Here is a 26,628-nt window from a genome sequence, read left to right on the forward strand (position 1 = left end):
GACCCACTCCGTCTCGCTCTCACAACCCATAAGTGTACTTTCTGGTGTAGGCTAAGGTTAATGTGGCCATATGATGTTTTTCCATTTAGACCTCGCGTTCAAACTTATCAAATCCATTTTTATGATCAAGCATGATTTTAAGAAATATAAATTATAGCATAAGATACAATCTCAAGAACATTTTATTTGATTCCAATTTTACATGAGTTTTATTCCTTACTTACCCACCCGTCCCCAAAATTATTATAACGTCTCACTTTTTCCCGTTTGATGCCGAAGTATGTCCGAAAATTTGCCTATGTAGGCACCAGGAAAGCATTCCTTGGAAACCGAAAAGTGTTTTTACGGAACAATATGCTTCTTTCTTGTGGCCACCTAGCAGTTTCGATCGTTCTTGATGGAAATCAACGTTCTATAATTCTCGCGTGAGCTGATGTGGCCATCACATCAGCTGTTGGCCGTTTGACAGTAATTTCCTTGGCGTGATTGGAAATTTAAATTTAGACAAAAATTAACTGATAGCGCGAGCTGCATCGGAGAGGGATACTTTCGTGTTGACCTTGCGTTGGCAGTTTCAAGAATTAGAGGCGATTTCCGGCAGACACAAAGGTATGAATACAATGATAACAGGCCATTTTAACGAACTCACTGAGTTGCTTAGAAATTTTAATACGCTGAGGAAATCGAGGATGAAGTGAACTTTTTATCAGTTTCCTGTCGGTTATTCATTCGTTTTGGTCACTCTTAGTACAGTCGATCACAGAAGCTAAGTTTGCTTCCTTTTGGTGACATGACTGTGGGACTGAAATTTTTCATCAATCGAGTTACGTAGGTGTTTTGTTTAGGATCACAGAAAGAGAGAGACAGACTCTTTGACTAAATAGAAAATGAAATATGGAATGAACTAATTTAATCGTTTGATCTCTTGATGAGGGTTTAAATCTCGCCTCACCAAAACACGAACAAGTCTGTTCAACTTCAGAGTCGCTTAGGCATTTTAAAGAAAACAAGCTTTCTGTAAATTATTGCTAAATTGATCATGAACTTGTGCATGACAGGATTCGATCAAATAACGTGTTTGTATATTTATGTCGGCTCCATGTAGGAACAGGTGGGTCTTGGGAGAAACGCTGTTTCTCTGCTGGTATGAACTTATCCAAAATTGTGTGTTGTTGGACCAGTACAAGCCTGCAAACTACTAATATTGTCACCTCCTAAAAGTTTGCCTCTACTTTGACCACACCCCAATCAGACATCTCTTTGATAATTTAGTTTGATCAACTGAGTTAATATTGGTACTTGGCTATTGTCAGAGTTTCTAAAGCGTACATTTCGAGTATGAGCTCTTTGTCAGAGCAAAATCTCTTTGGTTTAACACCTCTCAATTTAAGCAGAGGAGTGTTTTCGTGTCCTCAATTAATGCTAGGGCTCAGATTGTGGTAATGGATAAGCAAGAAAACTCTCTGCAAAGTTATGGCACCAGATAATACTCCTACTGGGATGTAGCTTGACCAAGTTTTGAACAGTCCAGTCCTGGATGCTTGAACATGCTAGATAAACTGGTATAGCTTTTAGCATTGTGATCCACTGAATGGTCAAAGTACATGATGTACTAAAACCTAAAGCACTGCTCAAGAGATAATAGTTGATTGTGACTCAGCATCAAGAATAAACTTATCCACTGCTTATAATGCTTTAGAGAAATCTAGTATTTACAAGTCAATCTTGTTTAAGGATTAAACATCTAGTAACCTAGCTTCCTATGTTGCTCCCCCAAGAGATTACTCTGAAGCAAACATCCGTGTTTTTATGGTACTTAACTGCAGGCTTGTCACCAAAAGCCTATAGGTGGCAGAAACCTACTCAGACCATTTTGTGCTGGCTTCCTTTAAATGTGATCAAAGATAGAAAATAAGTATTCTCGAACTGATCCTAACATCAATGTCTGCTTATTAAAAGGTTGCTCAAATATTTCTCTTAATGCTGCAAATCACATCTCAGAGAGTTTCAAATTTCACCTTTTGCGGAGGAGTTAGACTCCCCTTTGCAACATGCCATGCTTGCTATGCAAGCCTAATTAACTTCAACAGCCTACTCAGTTAAGATCATATATCTATTTCATTTTCTAATGACAGCCCTGAACCAACAGGAATATCGGTTTGTTCTTTTCTGAGAACTTAATAATGTATACAGACCAACTACATGTGCATCATTAAAGTAGAACAAAGAAAAATGTATACAACCTGGATAATGCTCAAGTAAAGTAAATTTGTATAGTACATGGGCTTCTGTGTATGTTAATTGGCACAGACAATTCTGTACAAGACATGTAAGTGTTTAACGTTAGCCTTCCTAACCTCCATAATTCTTGAATAAGTGTGAAAAACTGTTAAAAGAATTTTCTTATACAATAATATCATATTTATCTATTTCCTCTAAATGCTTCTAGGTTATGAACTGAACAGATGTGACTTATTGCGTCCTCACAAAGGGAACATTAGCACACCATGGATGGCCGACCTGGAAAGGTAATATAGAGAGTAAGATCTATGTGTATAACATCCTTACATTTAATAACAAACTACTTTAGTTTTGTCGGAGATGTTAACATCATGAAAAAGTTGCCATTAGTTTTCTTCTTTCTTCTGTCCATCCTTTTCAATTTACCGAGTCTTGTTTTTACAAATTTTTCCTGGGTCTAAATGTTTACTTCATGGTAAAGTTGCTACATAAGCTTCAGATTCAAACTATTTAACAAATGAAATTTGTTGAAGAAGGACAATTAAATGTTTTTCTTCTAATATTTCACCCAATTTTATGGTTTTCAAAGATTTGTTACAGGCCTCAGAAAAAAAAAACATGGAAACATGATCATAGGTTGGAGAGTTTTGATCCAAATGTCAAATTTATCTTGGAGGAATACTTCCAGATGAGTTCTTTGCATGTATTTTATGCTATTTTTGAACAATGAATATGGAACTTTCAGCTTTAAATATTAGTCTTGCAAACTAATACTACAGATAATTTATCAAAACATGTTTTCATCTTTAAAGGTTTCTTGACAGAGGTAAAATAATTTGTTGACTGAAACACAATTTAGTTTATTGTTCAATTGAAAATTAGGCCAAATTTCACCTGTTGCCTTTTAAATACATCTGTTTCCTGAACTTGGTAATGTAAATGACAAAAGGTAAGCTTTTATGGTAAATTAAAAAGATATTCTTTCAAATTGGTATCCCATGACTGTCATATTGACGACACACTCTACAAATCATACTATTTAAACAATTACCCAGTGTTAGGATAAAAAATTTTCTTGTCAAATTATGCATATTAAAAAAAAAAAGACAATATACGATACTTAAATCCTTTAACTCTTGTGAGTGATCAAAACAGAATTTCTCCTTTCAATATTGATACAATATCAATCATTCAAGTCTTGAGAATTAAGAAAAATATCAAGTAAGGGATTATTAGTTGATCCACCTCTAAATTCCCTTAAGTAACATTTTAAGAATTGTATTGCAGACAGTAAAGAGAAATGAGACTTTGGGAGCCTGTTTTACTGTTTCTACTCAGTTAGCCCTTTTGCTACAGAAGTGCTAAACATCAGCTCTTGGCAATGTCTATACATTTCTCTTGACTTTATTTTGAGAATTTTGTTTTAAATAAAACAATACACCTCTTGTCTAGGTATATTTTTCCTTCTTCATATCAATTTTCAGCCTTTGAATGTAATGATGTTGTAAGGAGGAATACCGTTTTGGTCACTTCTTTTAGTGAAATGGTTAAATGAATGATTTCTACAAATGAAGTATTCTATTTTTAACATTTGAACCCTTTAACCAACTTTTCAAAGTGATTAAGACTAACTTCTCCCTTTAATATCCATACATTATCTAGGAAACAGGTACTAAGAATAATCAAACTTTTCAAGTAAAAGTTATGATCTTGATCTAACACCAAATTCTCATAACTAATTTACAAGCAAATATGTAGCAGCCAGAGGAGAGAATCAACAATCAGATCTTGGGAGTTAAGAGGTTAATATCATAATGTTGTCATCTTCTTTTAAAATTTTTTATTTTGCAGGCAGGGAATAATTCAAAGCTAACGGGAAAATACATCGCTGGACGAGGAAGAGCCCTCAAGGAATTTTCAAGGACACAGCCTAAAGCAGAGGTTATAAATATACATTATTCTCACTAATACTGAAGTTAATTCTGTTACTTAACTATGATTTTGATAATGTAATGTTTGGCTGATGTTTTTATTACCCAACCAAACATTAGGAAGGGTGCTCAACTGAAATGAAAAACACACTTCCTGTAGTGGTATTATTAATATTTACCCTCTACACCCTGACATCATAATAATATCCACACTGTTTTGAAGACATTTTCAATGATACTGACAAGGAAAATTTGTCTAGCAATCATAAGCTTTTTCGGCTCCAAGGAGATCATTTCCTTTTTCCTTTGTTAATATTTGATTCAGAATTAATGCTACAGGTTCCATTCCATTGACAAAAACAGTCCCCAGCTGATATCGGTAACAATAGTTTACATGGTGAGGCCAGGACTTGCACTCCATGTAGTAGAATACTGTACTTGTTCTGTAGACTGCTGAGTCCAAAACAGATCTTGCATGTCTTTGGACTAGCTGTTATTCAGAAATGAAAGTCAAAATTTGAATGGCAGTTAATATTTATATTATTAACATTATATTAATATAATATTAACTGCCATATATTAGTATAATAGATATATGTAATGAAAAACGCCACACAGATCTATTGTGAATCAAAGATTTATTTACTAGTATTAATAGTTGATAGTTACCCTTATTTCTTGTTATCTGTCTACATGGCAATGTATTAAGAATATTGCTTGTGGTAGACCTATACATTCATACCAATTCTGGAACTTCTGAGTTTGAACAGAAGGGAAATGATAAAGACTCAAATGATGGTTTATTTGATCATATTGCAGACAGCATCTTGAAAGCATGTTTTTTGCTGAGTTTTACAAGAGTCACACCTTTTTTAATCTTTGGTTTTGTTTATAGGAGGTTGAAAGAAGAAAACAAGTGCAACAATTGTTTATAAGTGGACAATTAGATGTTATGCTGGATAAGGTAACTAAACATGTAAGATTCATATGAACTCACTAAAAAATTCACAATCTTCCATTATCTGCTCCTTCAATCACATGCAAAATAAATCACAATTGCAACTTCGGTAGTGAAAACACATCCTCACTACTTAATTGACTCATCATAATATTACAATTGCCTGATTTAAATTCTTTTTGTCTGTCATCTTTTAACTATCTGGTGACTTAACATTGTTACCTTTGTCTTCTCTGTATAGTTAAATGGTACTGGTAAAAATGGAAGCACTTCAGATTCCATGTCATCCTCCTCCAGCCAGTTACAACTGGATGAGATGGAAATTGATTCCTATACAGAATTAAATGATGAAATAAATAGTTCAAAGGCCCCAATGCAAAGTGCACAGTGGCAAAGGGACATGAAAACAACACCTGCGTTTCATAATGACCTTGAAAACCACATGAACAGATTGAATATTGATAGCAGTGAAGATGGTGCTGCAAATAATAATCTTCCTCCAAGATTCAGAAACAAACAGCTTGGAAAGCACTTCAAAAAACAAAAGCCACCATCTAGATTACCAAACAAGAGTGTAAATGAGCGTCTTTTTAAGATGGGAGTGAGCCAGGAATGGGATAATTCTAATCAAACAAAAAGCCAAGATCCTGTGATTGCAGCAAATTACAACACTGAGAGCGTGAAGACAAATACAGATCCTTGGGATGATTGGGAGAGGTTGGTTGTGGCTCCAGTACATGTCATTGATGATGAAGATTTGGACGAAATTATTGCCATTACTGATAATGATAACTTGGATGATGTTATGGTACAACAGTATGTCAATGCTCTTCATCAGGAGAAGGCATCTGGTGCTTCCAAAGCCAATCGTTCAAAGGCCACACCCAGCCGCATTCAAGCCATTGGTAATCTCAAGTCAACTACAAATGCTGATTCTTATCAGGTTCCTCCAGGTACTATACCAAACCCACCCAAAGGACCAGATCGCTGGGGTGGCAAGGAACTAAAAAACATTGACGGTCCCACAGGTTGGGGTGAACTTGTTGAGGATTCTGGAAATTGGTATGATGATGGATCCAGTTGCTGGTCAAGGACATCGCCTAACACAGAGGTAATATTTAATTTTTTATTAATGGTTGGTAGTTAACTAAAAAGGAACTTAACTTGTGACTATTTTCTTTTCCACAGGACTCTACAGACAAATGCATTGGTGCTGGTACATGGGACACTGTGTTGTCATCCCCCACACAGGTACTACTTAAAGAAGCTAAAAATGACTCTTCTATGGATTTAACTGGTGCCACACACTGGTTAAAGGTGCCAGTGGAAAGCACAGAGTGGCAGAAGGAAATGAAAACAGCAGCTAAGCCCCATAATAACCAGGAAGACAACAAAGACAAATTGAATACTCCTGGAAGTGAAGATGCTTCCTCATTGAATAATCTTCCTCCAAGATTCAGGAACAAACTGGTAGGAAAGAACTTCAAAAAACAACAATCACAGCCTGGTAAACCAAACAAGAGTGTTATCGGTGGACAACAATTTGAGATGGAAGCCAGCCAAGAACGGGGTAATCCCAACGAATCAAGAAAGCAGGAACCATTTCCTGTGATGCCAGCAAAACATAGTAACCAGAAGACAAGTTTAGATATTTGGGATGATTGGGAAACATCAGTTGTTGCTCCAACACATGCAATTGATGATGAAGATTTGGATGAAATTATGACCATTACTGATAATGATAACTTGGATGATGTTATGGTACAACAGTATGTCAATGCTCTTCATCAGGAGAAAGCATCTGGTGCTTCCAAAGCCAATCGTTTAAAGGCCACATTCAGCCGCATTCAAGCCATTGGTAACCTCAAGTCAACTACAAATGTTGATTCATATCAGGTTCCTCCAGGCACTATACCAAACCCACCCAAAGGACTAGATCGCTGGGGTGGCACCGAACTCAAAGCCATTGATGGTCCCACAGGATGGGGTGAACTAGTTGAAGATTCTAGCAATTGGTACGATGATGGATCCAATCTATGGTCAACAACAGAGCCCCAAGCAAAGGTTATAAAAATATGCATTGATAGTACAATTTATTGTGTATGATTTTTATAATTTACAAAAGTTTGATAGAGAGCACCCCCAGTTAGTGATTTTCAGAATTTTCTTTTAAAGATTTTGCAAGGATTTGTACTTAATTAGATGCAGTCCTGTGCTAGTTGCTGAGCAGGCCAAATTTCAGCTGAGTTATATTAGTGGATTTTGCAACTATATTACCTAAGAATTAACGCTATTTGTTATAATGTAGGTATGTATGTATGTATACTTATGTGACAACTCCTCTAATTGGGATTGTTGGGGCCAATACAAACAAATTAGATACAAACATTATGAATAAACATCGTGTTTAAAAATCACAACTGGCTGGAGGTAGACCAGTTAGCTACATACAAAGTGTACCATGGAGTTGAATATGGGGAAACCAAGAACAAATCCATTGAGTAGCAGGATGGAGGGTTTGAACATGGGACCACTAGGTTACAAGTCCAGCATGTTAACCAATCAGCCAGTGTCTCCTCCTCCTTGTATGTCTTTGTTCTAACTGACTGATCTATGCTTAATCAAAACTATAACAAAATTCTTGAACACGATTGGTTATCACCAACCCAATGTGAGCACTAATCAGTGTGTACACATCATAGCTGTAATTGAACAATGTAATAGGACAGTTGACATGTCACGTCTGTGTAACTGGACAGCATGTGTAACGTTTGCACACTGTTGTTGCACATTTTGCAGAGTTAACTGTTGTTGTCGTTTTTTTTATGAAAAACATACAACCAATGTCTAGATTCTTTCTTAAATTTTGTCATAGTTTTGGTTAATTGGTAACAGGACTTTGTGTCATCCAATACTGTCTGTCACCATACTTGTGATTAACAAATCACTCATATGATTACAGACTGAACTGAACTCCACCTGGTCCTCTTATTATTTAGTAGTCATCAGGTTACCTTAAAAAAAAAAAACTCTTAATGTGCCCTTAAAATGGCTTCTTCTTCTCAGGAAACTGTTGAAAAATGCATTGGGGCTGGTAAACATGGAAGCACTGGTGACTTTGTTTCCTCCTCCTCTAGCCAGCTACAACTGGAAGAGACTAAAGTTGACTCCTGTGTGGATTCCACTGGTGACATCCACTGGTCAAGGACCTCAATGGGTAGCCCACAGTGGCAAGGAGATATTAAAACAACATCTGTGTTTCATAATGAACTTGAAAACCACATCAACAAAGTAAATGTTGCTCCAAATGAAGACCATGACTCAAATAATAATTTTCCTCCAAGATTCAGAGATAAAAAGTTTGGAAAGTACTACAAATCACAAAAGCCACAGCCTGGACAGCCCAAAAAGAGTGTGAATGCACAGCAATTTGAGAAGGGAGCAAGCCAGGAATGGGATAATCCTAATTGGACAAAAAAACAGGAACCATTACCAGCAAACTTTAATACTCAGGAGACAAATCCTGATTCTGACCATTTTCCTCCAGGTACTATACCAAACCCACCCAAGGGACCAGATGGTGGCAAGGAACTCAAAGGTATTGACAGTCCCACAGGTTGGGGTGAACCTGTTGACAATCCTGAGAATTGGTATGATGATGGATCCATTCGTTGGTCAAACTCTTCTACTACAAGTGGAGGATGGAGTTGGAACTGCTGATCCGAAGCACAAATTATGTAACCTTTGGCCTGTGTGGCTGGGAAGGTGTTATCTGCTTTACCATAAACCCCTGCTCCCCTGAATGCGAGAAATTTCTTCTCTGGTAACTTAGCCAATCATATATCACTAATAGGTAAAAATTTTTTGTTTGTGAAAATGCATGGAGCAAATGCTCTGAGGGTTCCTCATTATAAAATGGTTGTTGACTGAAGGGAAAAAATAAGTACACTCTGGTGAGCAGGTACCCATATTTGTAGAATTAACTGCAGAGGCCAAAATTACCACCTGTGCACTGATATTTTGAAGTTATTATATGATGGTTTGAAATCTCTATCATTCATTTAGGGTAATTTTCCATTAATGTTTTTCTCATCAAATTATTATACAATAGAAAATACAATTAATATTATGATGATCATCTTTTTACAAGAAAATGGTTTCTTTACATAGAAATTTAAAATGTCTTTGACTATTTTCTAAAATCCCATCGTTTTATTTTTTAAAATTTTCCATTAGTAGAATAAAATTTCCAGTAATTGTACAGAATGAATTTCTATAGAATTTGCTTTTCAGACAACATTTGTACTCACAAAGGTGTTCACAGAAGTTTGAGGCAAAAAAACTGTTGGTCTTTTTAAGTAGAGCTCTTTCCTTTGTATATAAAAAAGAGCAACATACTTTCCATGTTTTGTCATGGTAAAATGCAAGGTGGGATGCTGCAACTGCAAATATTGCAACTACTGCTGTTCATTCAAGTGAACATTGTTTATTTAAAATTTACATCATTCAAACTGTTCAGACAGTGAGAGAATTGTCTTTTTGTTATACAGTACCATTATTTATGGCATCTGCAAAAAGATTCAGATAACAGTGGGATGCTCAAACAAGTACATGTCCTGTGAATGATTCTTGTTCAAAACAGTGCAATATGGGAAAGTAGGAACACCTGAGCTTCAGTAGACTTCACTGTAATATAGAAGTTTTGAGAGAATCTTAAACATTTTTTAAATTATTACAAACTCTTAAATGCTGGTCAGTAAGAGTAGCTGTAAAACTGTAATTAAAGGGACGAAGGATAATTTAGGATTGCAAATGATAAACATGAGAAAAATGTATGCTAAATTCCTTAAAACGGAAAATAGAAGCAGCCCAGTGGTTGTAAATGCCCTTGCCTTTTATTGACTGTATTGTGTTGGCATATAACATGCTCATGGTCTCACAATGGTCTTTACTGCACTTTGCAATAAAAGAATACTTAAGGTGTTCAAATTCTTCTTTGATTTTTCTCACAGAAGTAGTAAGCTGATACAGTGTGGGACTGAGGTGACCCTTTACACCCTAACATCACTATACATATTCTACATACTCTCTCTCTGCATTTCTTAAGGTGCTGACAACAAAAGATTCTGTCTGGCAATGAAGAGCTTCTTGAAATGATCATCATTTCCTTATTCTGTGACTTTAATTTTTAATTCAACGGTGATATTGTTAGGGAAAATGAGGTGCTGGCCATTCTTAGGGGGTTAAATTGTTCAAATAAATAAAAAAATTTAGCCTTATGAATTGAGTTCACAAGGGCACACAGAGTCACATGGACGTGAATTATGTTTCACTGCCAGTCTGGTGATTGAATAGAAATAGGAGGTTACTATGAAATTTCTAGTAAGGGTTTTCCCCATGGTGCATTGTCACTATCCTTGGATATGTCATTATTAAAGCAGCGAGTCATCATCCTTGATGCCTGTAAAGATTGATTAGGTTTGTCATGTATTGAAAATCTTAACATATGTTAACAATTTTTAAAGCTTTTTGTTATTTTTGTAGCAACATTATTTATCAATAAAATTGATAAACTTTACTCAGTCTATGAATGATTCATTTGTGTTCCAAACTAAGTATAATTTGTTAATTAACAATTATTCACCAAAGTGAAGGTGAATAGTGGTGGATATTTACTGAGCTGTGCAGCAAGTTAAATATCATCCACTTTCACTGACACTGAAGTAGATATTGATTTAGCATATTAACCACACCAATACCAAAAACTGAGTCAACCCTTTAACTCCCAAGATCTCATTAGTAATTCTCCTTGCTGTCTGCTATACAGTTCTTGTGAAGTTAGTTTGGAGAATTTGGGATTGGATCAACTTATAATCCCCAGATTGATATTTTTCTTTATTCTCATCACTTTCCTGCTTGATGTTGTATTGATATTGTAAGGAGAAATTCTGTCTTGGTCACTCATGGAAGTTAAAGAGTTAATTTCTTTCAATATACTGAAGAATGGTCCAAAATTTAACTTTTGATGCATGATTTCTTCTCATCAGCTGCTCAAAGGTGAGCGCTACGTGCTATTCACTTCTGAACTAGCCAATCAGGGTGCATGAAAAGTACTTTTCACTTGTGTGGTATATTTTAATTAATAATATCAAATATTAGACAAGTTTTTATCGACTAATTCCTTTTTCTTTCTCTTGTGTTTGCTGCCATTTGGGCCCTCACTATTAGTGCTGCTGGATGCGTCTCTACCCATAGGAGGATTTGAGATGACTCAGGGAAAGGTTTACTGGGTCTGGTATCAGTACCAGACCCCTTGCAGAACTCCTCTCAGCTTGCCTTGCTAAGGCCTCATACAGGCAGGAAATGCTTGTGCTGAGTCACTAATAATGAGGGCCTGCTCCCACATTACAAATAATCTGGGCTTCAGTGAGGTTATGCACATGCCTCCCCAATAAAAATTAGCAGAGCACTTCCGTATAGCACCCCTCAGATGTACGTTAACCAAAAAATCCCCACAAAATGCAGATAAATTTACATGTAAGGGAGGATACATAAAAACATGCACATAAGCTATCAAAGAGTGAACCATAATTATGAAAATTGCACTCTTTAAGCATGATGATTCAATTATTGAACTTGGTTATGACCAAATATCATATTTTATCGATGTTTAGCAGATCACTGTAAGGGGAATTGACTTTTAAGGCAAACAATTGGACAACTTGCCACTGGCAAATCACAACATCAGATAAGATATAACTGTGTGCCATCTGTATTGAATCAGTTTTATTCATTCTATTATGTACATAAAGAATTGGATTCTTCATAAAATTGACAAATGTTCAGCAAACAGTGAAAACCATACAACAAAACCATTTTCAATCACCTGCAGTATGTCTTTACTTTTTGAGTTCACTTAACTGTGCCATTTTTTGCCGCCGGCGACATTGAGCAGCCAATTTTTTCCTTTCTATCTCTTCCTTGGAGTATTTAGCTGTCTTGGAACCTCCTTAAAAGCAGGAGAAAAATCATTTCAATCACAAATTCATACAAGTCAAACTTAATCACAATAGACCAATGACCAATGAATAGCCAGGGCAAATTTGTTCCTTAATTAACTCTAATAATCTGGTGCCAGACACAGGCAAATTTAATGAATATAAACAGAATATTTGACCTTCAAAACCAGGCAGTAAGGGGGAAGTTAGTGTGGACAGATGAAAAAGTGAACAAATGCAGTGAGAAAAATTCCACCATTGTGATTTTTCTCTCAAACCCTATCTCCTAGAGGGTATCTGAGTTGGAAAATAGACACCCACAGAGAGTTATCATTTTCTTTTATAAACAATAAGCTGAATTATGCATGCATTTTGATTAGTACTTACTTATGATCAATTGGGAAAGATGCATGTATGTAAATGAACACAATTAACACTTTTTTGCTCCTTTATTATTCAAAACAAGTAGATCCCATGTAGCCCCAGGGACCTCAACAGCAGTACAGTGTAGATCAGCAAGGCTTATACTATTAAGCAAAATGAAACGAAACAAAACGAAATCAGGTGAGATAGGACAAAACTAAAGGAATAATGCAGATAAAAATTATATTTTCTAACAAGGTAAAGAAAACTTTCACAGGGAATTTGGAGTAATCATTCATTAACAAGAAGGATTTTTATTCATTTCGCAAAATAGTAATTTTATAAGTGTTACTATTTTGCAAAATAAACTATTTTCACCCTGCGGTGACTAACGTGACCTCTTCCATGTCATAAAAATACATTTAAAGATTACAAATTAGTATATCAACGAAGATTTTGGCCTCCTCTTATTTCCTAAACCATATTAAAATATATTTCGCAAAATAGTAATTTTAGGAGAGTTACTATTTTGCGAAATGGACTATTTTCACCCTGCGGTGACTAACATGACCTCTTCCATGTCATAAAAATACATTTAAACATTACAAATTAGTATATCAATGAAGATTTTGGCCTCCTCTTATTTCTTAAACCATATTAAAATGTATTTCGCAAAATAGTCATTTTAGGAGAGTTACTATTTTGCGAAATGGACTATTTTCACCCTGCGGTGACTAACATGACCTCTTCCATGTCATAAAAATACATTTAAACATTACAAATTAGTATATCAATGAAGATTTTGGCCTCCTCTTATTTCTTAAACCATATTAAAATGTATTTCGCAAAATAGTCATTTTAGGAGAGTTACTATTTTGCGAAATGGACTATTTTCACCCTACGATGACAACGTGATCTCTTTCATGTCACGAAAATACATTTAAACATTACAAATTAGTATATCACTGAAGGTTTTGGCCTCCTCTTATATCTTAAACCGTATTAAAATATATTTCGCAAAATAGTAATTTTAGGAGAGTTGCTATTTTGCGAAATGGACTGAAAGGGTGAAAATAGTCCATTTCGCAAAATAGTAACTTTCCAAAAATTACTATTTTGTGAAATGAATAAAAATCCTTCTTGTTAAGGAACGATTACTCCAAATTCCTTGTGAAAGTTTTCTTTACCTTGTTAGAAAATATATCTGCATTATTCCTTTAGTTTTATTCTATCTCACCCAATTTCGTTTTGTTTCGTTTCATTTCGCAAAATAGTATAAGCCGATCAGCAAAGACCTCAAACTGTGATAAGAATGTTACCAACACAATCAGCTACCCATGTGTGCCCCTTTTTGTTCTTACCACATGTTGATGTCACCTGTGATCTGTCACTGAACAGATGCACAGTAACATGGAATCTACTTTGTTAAGTAAACTGAAGTATTCTTGAAACACATGTTATCACACAAGAAATACTCACTTTGTGTACTTCCTTCCGGTTTGTTGCTGTGTGGTGTCATGAATTCTTGATTGTTAGTGTTAATCTCCTGGCAGATTGTATGTTGTTGTACTGCTCTTTGAAGATTTTTTTGTGGTAGGGTGACACTGGTGGTAATCTTTACATCAGACTTATTTTGATGTGTAGTTGTGAATTTTTTTGTTTGTAGAGTAGTGCTACTTTGGAGTGAAGAATGATGGACAAAGGAATGGTCCCTTTTTCTTGTGCTTTGTACTTGTAGAATGGGATTATTCTGCAGTCTAAAACATTGGTCCTTTGACCTGGTAAGGTCACTCTTGTTTTTTACAAGAGCATTTCCTGTACCACACAAATCCTTTATTTTTTCCTCATTAACATTGAGCATATCGGGTTTTATGTACAACTGTGGCACTCTCCTGACAGTTGGAATGGTAACTTGCTGGGATTTTTCAACATCCTCAAGAGCAGTCTGAAGAATGTAGTCATCATCTGTGTCATCGTTAACAAAATCCCAACTCTCTGTAACAATACTATCGATGGTATCTACATTTGCATTAATTCTGTGATTTCTGGTAAGTGGTGGCTGCCCTAACTCATTGTTTTGCTGCATTTCTCCTCCACTGCTCAAGAATTGTGTGCTAGTCATAACTTGTGTTTCTGGAATAGCATTTTTAAAAACAGGAATCTCTATCTGGCTGAGAATCAGATCATCTTCATCAGTGTCCCAGTTCTCAAAGACCTCTAAGCTTTCAGATCCCCTTACTTTTACACCATGATTTACTTCTCCAGTGCCCTTGCTGGCTTTTTGTTGCATTTCACTGCAAGAAAGAGAGGAAAAAGAAATTTTGTGGAGCTGAACTCTAAGCAATAGGTTCTCTGAAAAAATATTATAAGATAAGCTTAATGTACCTTGAATTTTCTGAACTCTCCTTCCTAATCGTAGCTTCCTCTTCTGTAAAGGAAAAACAATTTAATAATAATAATAATAATAATGATAATAATGATAATAATAAAAACAATGATATCAATAATAACAGTACCATTTTAAATGATAATAATAACAACAGCATTACGTGAAACCCCAATAGAAACAACAGCCATAATAGGAAACATTCTGAAAAATAGACTTAATAAAATAAGGTCTTGATAGCCATGCTATACATTCTATTAATGGAGTCTCAGTCCCCATTTTAACCTGTTTTCTCTGCTGGAAGTACAAGAAGTTCCAGGTCCTGTTTCAGAAGTTTCATCTTGGATTTGTTGCATTTCCGAAGAAGTCGTCTACAAAAAAGATATATATTTTATTACCAACTTACAGCAAAACAGGCAGAAATCAAATTAATTTGAATAGTGATACAAAATGACAAGGAAACCAGTTACCTTGATCTCCGGGATGGTGTCTGGAATTCCTTGATCTTCTGCCCACTACTGCTGTCTCCCTTTCTTGAAGTATAACCACTGTTGGCCTGTGCTGATGTGTTGTTTTCTCTGGACATCCACAATGCTAGCAATGGTGGATTTGCTTCAGGGGTACTACCAGACTGACAGAAAAAAAAACTCTATAAATTACAGTTTGTATCTTGATAAATGAGTGAAGAGTACTGGTAAAATACCCAGATCATGGGTACCTATACAACCCTTTACACCCTAACAACAGTACATGTATATTCTCCACACTGATCTCTACACATTTCCTAAGGTGCTGACAAGGAGAATTTGTCAAACAGTTGAGAACTTCTTCAGTTAGTGATCATTTACTTCAATCCTTATGACCTGCATGTTTGGTTTAAATGCAATACTAACATAAAAAGTAACTTTGGTTGATATACAGACTAATAGTTGGCTGATAAGGAGTCAGTGACTACCAAACACTCAGCCAACAATAAGTTGATATCTACATATCCCAAGAGTTAGCTCACATCTCTACCAACGCCTCAATATTGGTTAAATGTCAGTTGACCTTTGACCATCAATTGACTGTCAACCAGAATCTTATCATTAATTAGTTAACATATTACTACTGATGTTACTTAGAGTACATGTGATTCCAAGACTGCAGCTAAAGAAATAAATTAACCTTATCCAAACACATCCCTGTACTCCATTTACCTTATCAGCCAACTTTTGTACCAAATCTGAAATTTCACCCCCACTGCTACTACTGTCACTTCCATGGTGTTTCTTCCTTTTCCCTTTCAAATCAACAGAAAAATTTACTTGAGTACACAGTTTATTTCCTTGAACACATTCACATGAAAAAAATGGATGGGCTTCTCCCTCACTTGCATGACAAAAGGTCCAAACCAATAAACATTTTAGAAGTCAATGAGCTTTCCTAATGAGTCAGATAGTAGACAGCTGACAATCCAAGAGCCTCTTCACAAGGTCTTGGGATATTCTCCTTCTTAAAATGTTATTTTTGGAATGTAGAGGTTCTAGAATGCTATTTTATGCAATCTTTTGGAGGTATGTGCTAAGCAATACAGCAGTTGGTTGGCAACATAAACAAGTGTCAGGCACAGATTGAAGGAGTGCTCAACCAGTGAGAAAATGTGACATTGCACTTTTTTTAGGAAAGCAAAAATGACTTTTAGGGAAGTTGTCTGTTCATGAAATTTTCTGTAACATTGACTTGTTTTCATTTTTATTAGCATCCAATCATCAAATTGTAGACAAAAAAAATTGTTACTGAATTATCTGTAAAAGCTTTCAGATCTGAAAGCAGATTTCACACTAACCCTGGGTTATCTAGTAACCCAGCCACGAACTACCCAGGGCCAGGTTGATATTTCACTTCTATAACATACCCACAACCTAACATACCATGTGAAAATCTTGTAGGAGATGGTGAATTATTGTCCCATACAATCTCTAGAGACTGATCCAACAGTGAGTTATTACAACTGCTGCCTCCGAGGCGACGTGGAGTTCGCCGTAGTCTACTAACAGGAGGAGACCGGTTGAGGGCTGAAAGAAAAAAGACCACGACGTTAAGGTGAACGAACACTCAGTTCACAAACCACACATTCGCTCTGACGACGGTAATTAGATAACGGCGTAGTATGTGACAGTCTATGGACTTTGAGATTTTAGGCCACTAACCTAGTCTGTATATGGACGAAGGGCTACCGCTCGAAAAATCAGCTTTAGAAATCCTTTATTGCGACCAATTTATATTATCTACTACGTTAATAAAACCAAATTATCTTAAAAAGCCCCCCTTGTATTCTGCATTCAGTCCATGCACAGCACGACGATACAAATGAAACACTATTCCTTCACTGGGCATGGAAAAAACATTCACGCTAGCTACATGCCATTTCAATTCTTTCATCACTATCGCCATTTCATACCAAACATGCAACGCTGAATCTAAAGCAAATCACATTTTATCGACTGAAGTTCACTGACTGCTAGTTCAAAGGTACAAACCGTTGGATAAAACTTTGAAAAACATTAACAATTCATGTAAAGAATTGCAAGGTTTCCAAATGAACTACCTGAATTGTCGTGAGATCGTCCGGGAGTCTTGTCGATAGATCGTCGCTTCCTCATTGGAAAACACTCCGTAATATTCATAACACCGTCCTGTAGACTTTGAAATCCACCATAACTCCTCAGTGAAGGAACGCAACTTGACTTACGAGCGTGAAAACTCACAAACTCTCAAAAATAATCACAACTTCGCGAAACAAAATATGGCGGCAAATTTTTGAAAGGCCAGCCTCGATTTCACACAGAGCACCGAGTCGTGGTTGGTCGTCAGGAACACACTTGGGAAAGCGTGATCACGCGCGGATATCGCGCGATTCTAAACGATGCTTCATAAACTGCGTTTCATTCGGGAATGGGAGGGACACGGGGGAGGGAAGAATGGCGAAGGATCCAAAATGTGTAAATGTAAAATGTCTGAACTCTTGGGGTACACATTTAAATTGTCTTTTGAATTTAAAACAGATAGGGCAAAAAAAATGGAAAGTGTTCAACTGATCAGATCTCATCAATGACAGACCAACTCTCATAATTCACATTATGTAAAGTTTTTTGCATTCCCCTCTCCATTTTTTCCCCATTCATGCAAGCTAAACAGATCATAGTAGCAAACATGTGTCAACAGAGAAAAACCTCACACTCGTAATCTTTGATGAATAATAATTTATTAGGGGAAGAGTTGTTCAATAAAATACTGAACAGTGAATGGGAGACTTAACCAACGGTGTGGGAATATTTTTACTGACACAAAGCATCTTAAGTATTGAAAAAAAAAAATTGACAAAAATCATAATTAAGTACCATAGATGTAAAAAAGTTGGTTCTCAATCCACAGTAAGACAAAAGATACATCAGGGAGCAATTCTAAATTTGAAAATTAATGTTCATTTATTGTATCCCTTCCCTGATTTTCTTTATTGCTTCATAAAACAAAAGGAATCAGAGCTTTACGTGACTTTGGATAATCTTCAAACTTTGTAAGATACCAGCTGTAAGAAAGAAAGTGAAAAAAAATCATCACAAGGCTATTGTAAACAAAGACAAACAACACAATAACTACATAGAATAACCAATCATTAACACTACAGGCTGACACGTAAATCAACACAGTCACTTAGTTGGTTGGTCAATCGCTCAATCAGCCAACTGGTGAATCAATTCAATCTTGAGGGGTTGATCTCCGAAACTTTGTGGGGATTTTCCAACTTTCTTATTGGTTTCTTTGCAATTTATCTGTCAAGTTTGCTAACCAAAATGTTTTTCCCAATATGCATTAGGGGCCATTGTGGGAGATCCATTTTGAAACACGGAATTCCCCCACATGGTTTTTTAGGTTGGTATCTTGGGAGTCTTTGTACCAAATTTCAAGGCAACTTGTATAGTTTACTTTTCTATTTATTCAAAGGAGGCATATTCGCATAATTTGAACCTGGTGTTTTTTGCATCCAAACTTTTCCCAACAATTCACTCCTTTGGGTGACCACACGTCAAGTTATGTTAAAACTCTGAAAACTCGAAATGCCTTCCTCCAATAGGAACACAGAAGCCTCCTGCAGAGTCTCAGGAGACTCTCAACAAAAAACATATTTTGCTGGTAACTATCTAACAGTACCCTTGACAGACTTTTTGTTCAATTCTGCTGGACGGCAATTTTGCTTTCCACACTTTTTTTTCAACTCAAAAGCTGATTAAGCACACTGTGGCAAAACTTAATGTTTGCCTATTGAGTGAAAGCAGCAAAGATTGCCTAAATGACCAGCCTTTATCTGTTTCCATCAGATTCTTTTAACATTCCTAAAAACATAAACTTTTGGGCATTAAGATAACAAAAACTGGAAAAAAAGAACAACAAGACAGTCTGGACCACAAAATGTTTATAACATTGTTTATCAAACCCATAAATAAAGAATACATCTGAAATACAAATGGTGTCAGTATTCCCTTTTTGAAAATAATAAGAACCAACAGTGGAAAAAAATGCAAAACTACTATCTTGATACACATGTGATACCTGTGATGTTGAACTGCTCTTGGGCCGATGTTAAAAGCAGTAAACAAGAAGAAGGCTAAGCTTGGAAGTGACCAACAGGCTATAGCAAAGCCAGCCCATTCAACTATCTCACCAAAAAAATTGGCTCCTGACACATAGGTGAACATACCACCTGGAAGATAGAAATTACATTTATATATGAAATAATCAGATCCGGATACAAAGAGAAAAAAAAATGCTGCAATGTGAAAAGAAATGTCTTGATTTTCAAGACTTGCAGTTCACCAGTACCAACTGTGAAAGATTCTTTAAGGTGAAATACAACTGTACCCAAGCAACATAGAATCTATATGTTTTTATATATTAAAATAGCAAATTGCTGTTAATGGTGACATCAACTATGCATCTGTCCAGTAAATCATAAGTAAGAATCAATCAAAATGGGTGTATAATTCAGCTTTTCATATAATACCTCTTGGAATGTTGTACCCTGTTTCACCAGGTCTCCTTAAGTTGCGCAGAACGTGATCTGAATGGATGTTGATGGCCATCCCCATGAAAAATATCGCTACACCACAAACAAAGCGGGGACTTGATACGTAAGACATTTCATATCGAGCATATTTTGTTAAATATCTTGCCTGCATGTATCCATTTAATACACAAAACATAAATGCCAGAAATGACAGAAAAACAGGAGTCGGTTTCCCTCCTTTGATAAGCCATGGATAAATGAGTGACCTGGAAAGAAATATTGAAAGGATGATTGATTTGTCAATTCTCATACGTTATTTGATTGTCGATTTGCTAAGACTGTAAGGAGAATTTTAGAAATTGATCAGTGCACTGTCGACGGGGTCAGTGAATATCATCGGTAGAAAGAAACATAGCGGTCGGGACGTATATAGGGCATGCTAACCTTTGTGTGTAATGCAATAAAAACAACGATAGCAGAGTCATATTGGGAGTCAATCCAAAGACGTCTTTGCGTGCATACAACAGCAGCAGACATGGAACGACGAAGGCTGGTAGTTCTTGCACAAACCATGCAACTCTTGCATCTACTGCAAAGCCGTACTTCCGTGTTGAATTCGATGAAAAGTACCTTCCATATTCGGCTTTAAGAAAGATAAGACTGACTACAACAATCACCCCCGTTACTATCATTATCTTTGAGAGAATGAAGATGAATTGGAGTTCTTCCAGCCCTCTTGCAAAGTCGAAGAAAGAAGCCATTTTCTTATGCAACCTAGAAAATGTCTCTATTACGATGATCTGGGAACGAGGAATTCGCCTGGCTACTAAGTTTTGAGTTTTGCATCATGGCGGGAATATTAGTTTGATTTACGAGATTCTAACTACATTTTAACCATGAAGCAAGAGATTTATCAACAGATATTATCCATGATGCATACTTATGGTTCAAGGGACTGTTTGAAAACCATTGCTTTGCAGTTCCCGGGGTATGTAGGTCGTTTAGTAACCAATTAAATAAACGTCATACGCAAGGTCACCGTATCGGCTAAATAAAAACCCTGAACGATGTACAAAATGCCTTAGTGCTATGCATCGAATGAGCAATTGTTGAATGAGATTAGGCATTTCATACGCACAAAATCTTTTAAAAAACCCGTAATAATTAATACACACCACTTTAATTACACTCTAATTTCTGCTTCTTCTTTCTTTTAGTGTGACATATAACACACTAGTTAGTATATACTCACAAGATTATCAGGTAAGTCTTACGACAAAAGAGTATTTATCCCTGAAAAAGTAGGCCTTTAACTGGTACCTATGTGTTGTGAGAAAGAAAACATGACTGTCACGTAGTTTTTGTGCAGCTGAAACATTTAACCTATTTAAGATATCTATAGCACTGTAATACATTGCAAAGTGTGATCGACATCCTCAGGCGTTAATTCAAGATCAGGCTAATATCCAGCTTTTTCACTTGAAGGTATTTTCAGAGATTGATGACTGGAAGCGTGCTAACCTTGTGCTTTGATACTATGAGATTTATTTCATTTTGCTTTGTTATTTAAGAACTCAAAAGTATGTCCTAGTTGCAAGAGAGTGATTTGCTAAAGTACCATTGAGTTGCAATTTGTGTGTGGATTGATCTTTGTAGTGCATAAGCTGAAGTGTAAAGCAATGTTGTCACTGGGTAGCTGTTTAGTATTATCACTTGGTTTGGCATTGTGGCACATTTTACAGACTAAAATGGAGCACACTTGCAAGCTTGCATGATCATTCAGGCTTTTGTTTTGTCATTTTTTCAGTTGTTATTTTCTCTAAGTCCTCCAAAGTGATATATTAAAGATACAGTTTGTGTTCATGGGCATAAATATGTTTTGGGCTATTCTCAAACTCATTTTAACCCTCACTTGTCAGCTCAGGCTAAAATGATTCTGAGTTGGGCCCAAAATATATTTATTCCTGGGAACATAAACTTTATTATTTTAATGTGACTTGTTGCAAACATCAATTGGCATTTAGGATATTTTTTCCATCTCTTTTACCTGTTGTTTAAATTTTTTGCCTGGATGTTTATTTTTGCTGTTGTTTACCTTAACAGAAAAAGACAAGAAAAAATCACCACAAACACCACAAGCCAGAAGTGATGGAGGCCTACTACAAGAGGTGAGGATAAAGACATTTTATAGCACATACTGATCACAATTTAGTGCAAGATGAAAATAGCTAGCAAAGTTTAAGAGATGCAGTACTTTAAGTACAGCATGATAAGAATAAATATTTTACTTGCAAAGCAACCCAAACAGATTTAAGCTTTTTAAAAGCAGCTTGCTCCCTGAAAAAATTACCATGTCCTTCCTCAAATTGAGTGGTTGCCCTGTGAATTAATTCCACAGGTGTCTCAACCCTTTGAACCCCATAATTGATCAAGATAGTATTTTTCCTTAGAATATTGATACAATATCAGGCAGACAAATGATGAGAATAAATAATGGTAATTGAACTGAGAGGGGTTTAACTTGGTCCAAAATCATATGCCTGATTTCAAATTCAAATGAGCATGCAGCACAAGTTTGATTTAAAGTTATGAGTACGATTTCAGACAATAATTACACTCCACTCAGTTCAATTACCACTTTGAAATTGCAAAAGTTACTCCTCATATACAGGAAATTTTTAGTTTGTTCAAATGTTTAATTAATCCAGTGCTGAACTTGTTTATGTAAATAGTTGCAAAAGCTGTCTTTCATTTTCCTACAATTTGAGTGGTTACTTTAAACAAGCCTTGAAATCTGATTGGTTGTTGTGTTTTAGTAAAGCTTCCAGTTGGCTTGGGAAAAAATGCAATTTAGAGCCAATAATGGTGTGATTTGTTAATAAATCAAACCAATAAGGGCCAATCAGATTATAAGGATCACTGTTGATTTCAAAATGGATGTAATAAAGAGTGATATCAGGAGATAATGAGATGTGGGAGTGAAAGAGCAAAGAAAAATATGGCAAAAGAGCCATCTACTTGCTTCTGCATCTGTAATCAAGGAAGCTTTTTTATCCAAAGCTTTCTGACATGCCTGGCTCTTCTTAAATTAATTTCCACCCTCAGTTTGGTATCTGGAAAAGTATGGTGCCTAACCTAATCTTGTCTGAGGCATCAGATATTGTCTCATTTTGAACTTCACTTTTCTCTAAAACTTTTCAATTGTTAGATACTTGTCAGGTGTATCTCAGGACTCAGGAGAGCCTGTATTGTTAAGGATTGCTGAAGAGGTAAAGGTACCAATATCAGACTATGCAATCATACAAAATTAGGCCTTTAACCTCAAGAGTGATTAGCATCTAATTTCTTCTTGCAATATCACCCCTGAATCACATTCAAGGTCATGAGAATAAAGGAAATGATCAACAACTGAAGTAGCTGGTGATTGTTAAACAAAGAGGTGTGAGACCTTGGCAGGTCATTGTGTTGTTTACTCTCACAATACCTCTCCCCACCCAGGAGCATAAATGGGTCTCTGTGAATTGTCAGGGAAGCCTGATGAAATGCTAGGAGGTGATCTGGCAATAGACAGGCCTTTGATCCAGGGGCGAATAGTAATACTCCTTGTTGCTTTGTGCCAAGAAGCTGGAATAAGTTTCAGCTGGGTAGTCCACTGGGCTGGAGTGCAGACTTTAGCTACCTTACTTACCCATTCTCATTTCAGAATAGAAAGATAAGACAGATGGTACAAAGAGGGTACTTTGTAAAGGTAAAAACATGATTTCGAGTGAAATGTGGTGTTAATAAGCACAAGCAAGGTTTTCAAGGACAACAAAATTGCATGAACCCGTTGTACTCTTTGGAAAGTTTATAAGTGCTTATTTACACCAAATTGCACCGGAAATCATGTTGTTACTTGTTAATAATTTACTTGAAAAAAGCACCACAAAAAGTCAAGACGGACGAAACTTTGGCAGCGCGCGCTATTTGTAATTTGCAATCGTGTTGCAACTTTGCACTCGTGTTACATGAAAAATATACTTGTTTTCACCCAATCAGGCACGCGTGATTTTTTATGTTTATTATTACACTAAGAACAGCACACAAGGGAAAGCCTCTAGTTACGTCCTTCTCACGTCTTTTGTTGTCAGTGTTATTATTCCCTGAAGAGCTTGAGCCTTGTTTTTTCAAATCATCAGGTTGATTTATCCCATTCTCTTCTGGCAAGAATAGTACTTGTAAGGCATCTTTCTCACACTTGTTACGAGGAACAAAATCGTAAGTGTGGCATGTTTGTTTCTGACGGTAAATAAATCCTATAAACTCTTTGATCTCTAAGAGTGACTAGCGTCTAATATCTCCTTACGATAAAGGAAATCATTAATAACTAAAAAAGCTCTTGATTGTTAGACAAGTTCTTCTTGTAAGCACCGTAGAAAATGTATGCAGAACAGTATGGAGAAGATGAATACTGATGTGAGAGTGTGAATGGTTAATGAAGCCCCTCACGGACATCAAGATCAAAGTTTCTTGGGCACCTGGAATTTTAGTCATGGGAAAGTTTAATTTTTTCTTTTTTATCTTAGCTCCAAAAGGTGTTGTAAGCCAGATGATGAAAGATCCTCTGTCCCTCATAGAGGACAAGACATTAGCTAACGAGGTGCACCAGGTAAGATGCCATAAAAAATTCACAGCGGTCAAATGTCGGGTATGCGCGAGGGGATCAATTCGGGTCGGCCGCGCGCCAATTTCCCGCGCAAAATTCAAAGGAAGACATTAGAAAAAATCACTGTCTCCCCAAATAAGCGAAGGAAAATTGAAACGTTCACAGAGATCAGTCAAAGAAACAAATTAGTGAAAAGGAAAACTCAAGACAAAGCTTTTTCAAGTTTTTGGCGATAACACCTCTCACGAAGGGCTAACGGTCGACGAGTCAGCTTTGGAAACTCTCCACGGTGTCCAATTTACATTATCAAGTCTGTTGATTAAGCCACATCTTTTTATATTCCCCCCAACGAAGCAGCACCATAGTTTCTTTAGAAACTTAACCCCTTTTATTCATTCGCAAGATTATTTAGTTACACATATACTACTGCCAGTGTGTTGAAATCACGTAGAATTACACTTTGAACAAAGACTAAACAACATATTTACAGTATTCCTTTCGTTTTTTTTTTTTTTTTTTCAGTGTATATTGAATGATCCAAACTACGGGCCCTTGGCGGACAACATTAAACGGTATCCTTAAAATGTAAGGAGACAAAAAAAAGCTAGAATAGAAGATAGCATTCGAATTTGGCTTGCTAGGAACATAAAGAGATTTGAATGTCGAATATTCAGAGTACGTAAGTTTCAGTCTTCGTTGGGGATAAGATTTTTAAGTTGTTAAGATTGTTGAGCCATTTTCTCGTCGAAAAAAAAAGGCAAAAACAAAAACAAACAAAGTGTATAGTCCAAATATTAGGCGGTTATTTTATATAGACTACGAGCAATCCCTCCACTTTGGCGAAGTCCGTCGCACAAGTAAAGAAAAATCGGTTAAAAAACAACAACAACAACAACAGTTTAGCGTACCGCGCGGAACGCTGGGAGTGAGGCGCAGAAAAGTCGTCTAATAATCTCGGAATGCGACTGCGACGTCGTCACTCTCCTTTTTCGGCGCATAAGGCGGTTTGCTTGTTTTTGCTTTAAGCTCCCATTTGCTCTTTGTAATAAAGGGGATAAGTTTCTAAAGAAACTGTGGTGCTGCGTCGGTGGGAGTTTATAACAGGATAATTAGTATTATCAACTGAGTTGATAACGTAAATTTGCCACCGTTAAGAGTTTATTTAGAGCCAACGCTCGAAACGTCAGCTTTGAAACTCTTTACGGTGGTCAATTTACGTTATCAATTCAGTTGATAATACTAAAGTACCCTGTTATGCTCTTTGTAATAGTTGCCTTGTTCTGATTTTCTGTCTGTGTGATTGGCTTTGGTTTTACGACACTCGCTTCGAATGCGTCAGAGATGCGGTCTAGAAAGGTGTATTGCATGGAGTTTCCCTTAATTTATTGACAGTTCTGTTGGTTACGAGTATGAGTTCATTCTACGAGAGAGACTTAAAAATCGAGGCATTCCATTCCTTGGTGAGTGATAGATTAGCTTTAAGGTGTAAATATTGAATGTGCAGAAATGTAAACGGGTACAGATTTACAAAGTATCACTGATGCTACAAGAGGAGCAGGGATGGCGCACTGCGGCCTGGGTTCGATTCCCGGGTGTCACATGTGGGTTGAGTTTGTTGTTGGTTCTCGTCCTTGCTCAAAGGATTCAAGTTTCACCGAGTCTTCTGGTTTTCCTCCCTCCGCAAGAAAAAACAAACCAACAAACAAGCAAAAAACAAAAAAAACAATCCAAATTCGACCTGGAAGCAGAGGACAAGAAGAACCACCTCGTGGAATGGCCGCTGCTAAATTCTCATTCCCCTTCCCATTATTCCCGCTGTTTTAAGAGTTGTGTGTACCAACTCCGCTTCCTCGTCGACTCAAATGGTAGAACGGCGTGCAACCATAAAGGAGGTCGAGGGCTTGGGCCTGGGACCGAACCCCAAACCGTGCTGTCGTCTCCTGCACTTTCGCTGTTATGACCTGCCCACTACAAATAGCAGAACACCAAGTGCTTGGTGATGTGATATGTCCTCTTTTCACGGGAGTTGCACAGAAAATATTTTTTGCGCCTCTCCCCT

General features: G+C 36.5%; 4 protein-coding genes across 7 annotated transcripts in view; 2 read left to right on the forward strand and 2 right to left on the reverse strand.

The window, feature by feature from the left end:
* The first annotated feature begins 239 nt into the window (after window positions 1-239).
* LOC113682449 (uncharacterized) lies at window positions 240-10,708 on the forward strand. Its single transcript, XM_027199621.2, has 7 exons — window positions 240-609; window positions 2,450-2,528; window positions 4,093-4,182; window positions 5,068-5,136; window positions 5,372-6,241; window positions 6,319-7,194; window positions 8,197-10,708. The coding sequence occupies exons 2-7, from the start codon at window positions 2,508-2,510 to the stop codon at window positions 8,848-8,850; spliced, it is 2,580 nt and encodes an 859-aa protein (XP_027055422.2). The 5' UTR covers window positions 240-609; window positions 2,450-2,507; the 3' UTR covers window positions 8,851-10,708.
* LOC113682432 (uncharacterized) lies at window positions 4,560-17,695 on the reverse strand. Of its 3 annotated transcripts, XM_089211979.1 has the most exons (9): window positions 17,468-17,695; window positions 16,791-16,934; window positions 16,077-16,159; window positions 15,348-15,508; window positions 15,163-15,248; window positions 14,877-14,919; window positions 13,971-14,785; window positions 12,017-12,139; window positions 4,560-4,662 (listed from the first exon to the last, which is right to left on the reverse strand). In XM_089211979.1, the coding sequence occupies exons 1-8, from the start codon at window positions 17,544-17,546 to the stop codon at window positions 12,030-12,032; spliced, it is 1,521 nt and encodes a 506-aa protein (XP_089068105.1). In that variant the 5' UTR covers window positions 17,547-17,695; the 3' UTR covers window positions 4,560-4,662; window positions 12,017-12,029. The 3 variants fall into 3 exon arrangements, with proteins under 3 accessions (XP_089068105.1, XP_027055400.2, XP_089068106.1); XM_027199599.2 differs by lacking the exon at window positions 4,560-4,662 and having other exon boundaries at window positions 11,895-12,139; XM_089211980.1 differs by lacking the exons at window positions 4,560-4,662; window positions 12,017-12,139 and adding an exon at window positions 12,518-12,655.
* A 412-nt stretch (window positions 17,696-18,107) lies between these two features.
* LOC113682477 (3-oxo-5-alpha-steroid 4-dehydrogenase 1) lies at window positions 18,108-20,727 on the reverse strand. The gene is made up of 4 exons (XM_027199643.2): window positions 20,369-20,727; window positions 19,922-20,190; window positions 19,471-19,621; window positions 18,108-18,448 (listed from the first exon to the last, which is right to left on the reverse strand). The coding sequence occupies exons 1-4, from the start codon at window positions 20,683-20,685 to the stop codon at window positions 18,382-18,384; spliced, it is 804 nt and encodes a 267-aa protein (XP_027055444.2). The 5' UTR covers window positions 20,686-20,727; the 3' UTR covers window positions 18,108-18,381.
* Window positions 20,728-20,743: 16 nt separating this feature from the next.
* LOC113682457 (CDAN1-interacting nuclease 1) overlaps window positions 20,744-26,628 on the forward strand; it is a 10,207-nt gene continuing 4,322 nt past the window's right edge. Inside the window, exons 1-9 of one of the 2 annotated variants that reach the window (XM_089211981.1) lie at window positions 20,744-20,912; window positions 21,142-21,187; window positions 22,028-22,092; window positions 23,133-23,193; window positions 23,628-23,672; window positions 24,103-24,181; window positions 24,490-24,572; window positions 25,092-25,141; window positions 25,962-26,029. In XM_089211981.1, the coding sequence (XP_089068107.1) occupies window positions 20,821-20,912; window positions 21,142-21,187; window positions 22,028-22,092; window positions 23,133-23,193; window positions 23,628-23,672; window positions 24,103-24,181; window positions 24,490-24,572; window positions 25,092-25,141; window positions 25,962-26,029 (589 nt within the window). In that variant the 5' untranslated portion in view covers window positions 20,744-20,820. The remainder of the gene's footprint in view (window positions 20,913-21,141; window positions 21,188-22,027; window positions 22,093-23,132; window positions 23,194-23,627; window positions 23,673-24,102; window positions 24,182-24,489; window positions 24,573-25,091; window positions 25,142-25,961; window positions 26,030-26,628) is intronic. The other variant, XM_027199628.2, reaches the window with a different exon arrangement.

Source organism: Pocillopora damicornis, chromosome 7 (assembly GCF_964200805.1).
Source record: "Pocillopora damicornis chromosome 7, jaPocDami1.2, whole genome shotgun sequence".
NCBI classification, from domain to species: domain Eukaryota; kingdom Metazoa; phylum Cnidaria; class Anthozoa; order Scleractinia; family Pocilloporidae; genus Pocillopora; species Pocillopora damicornis.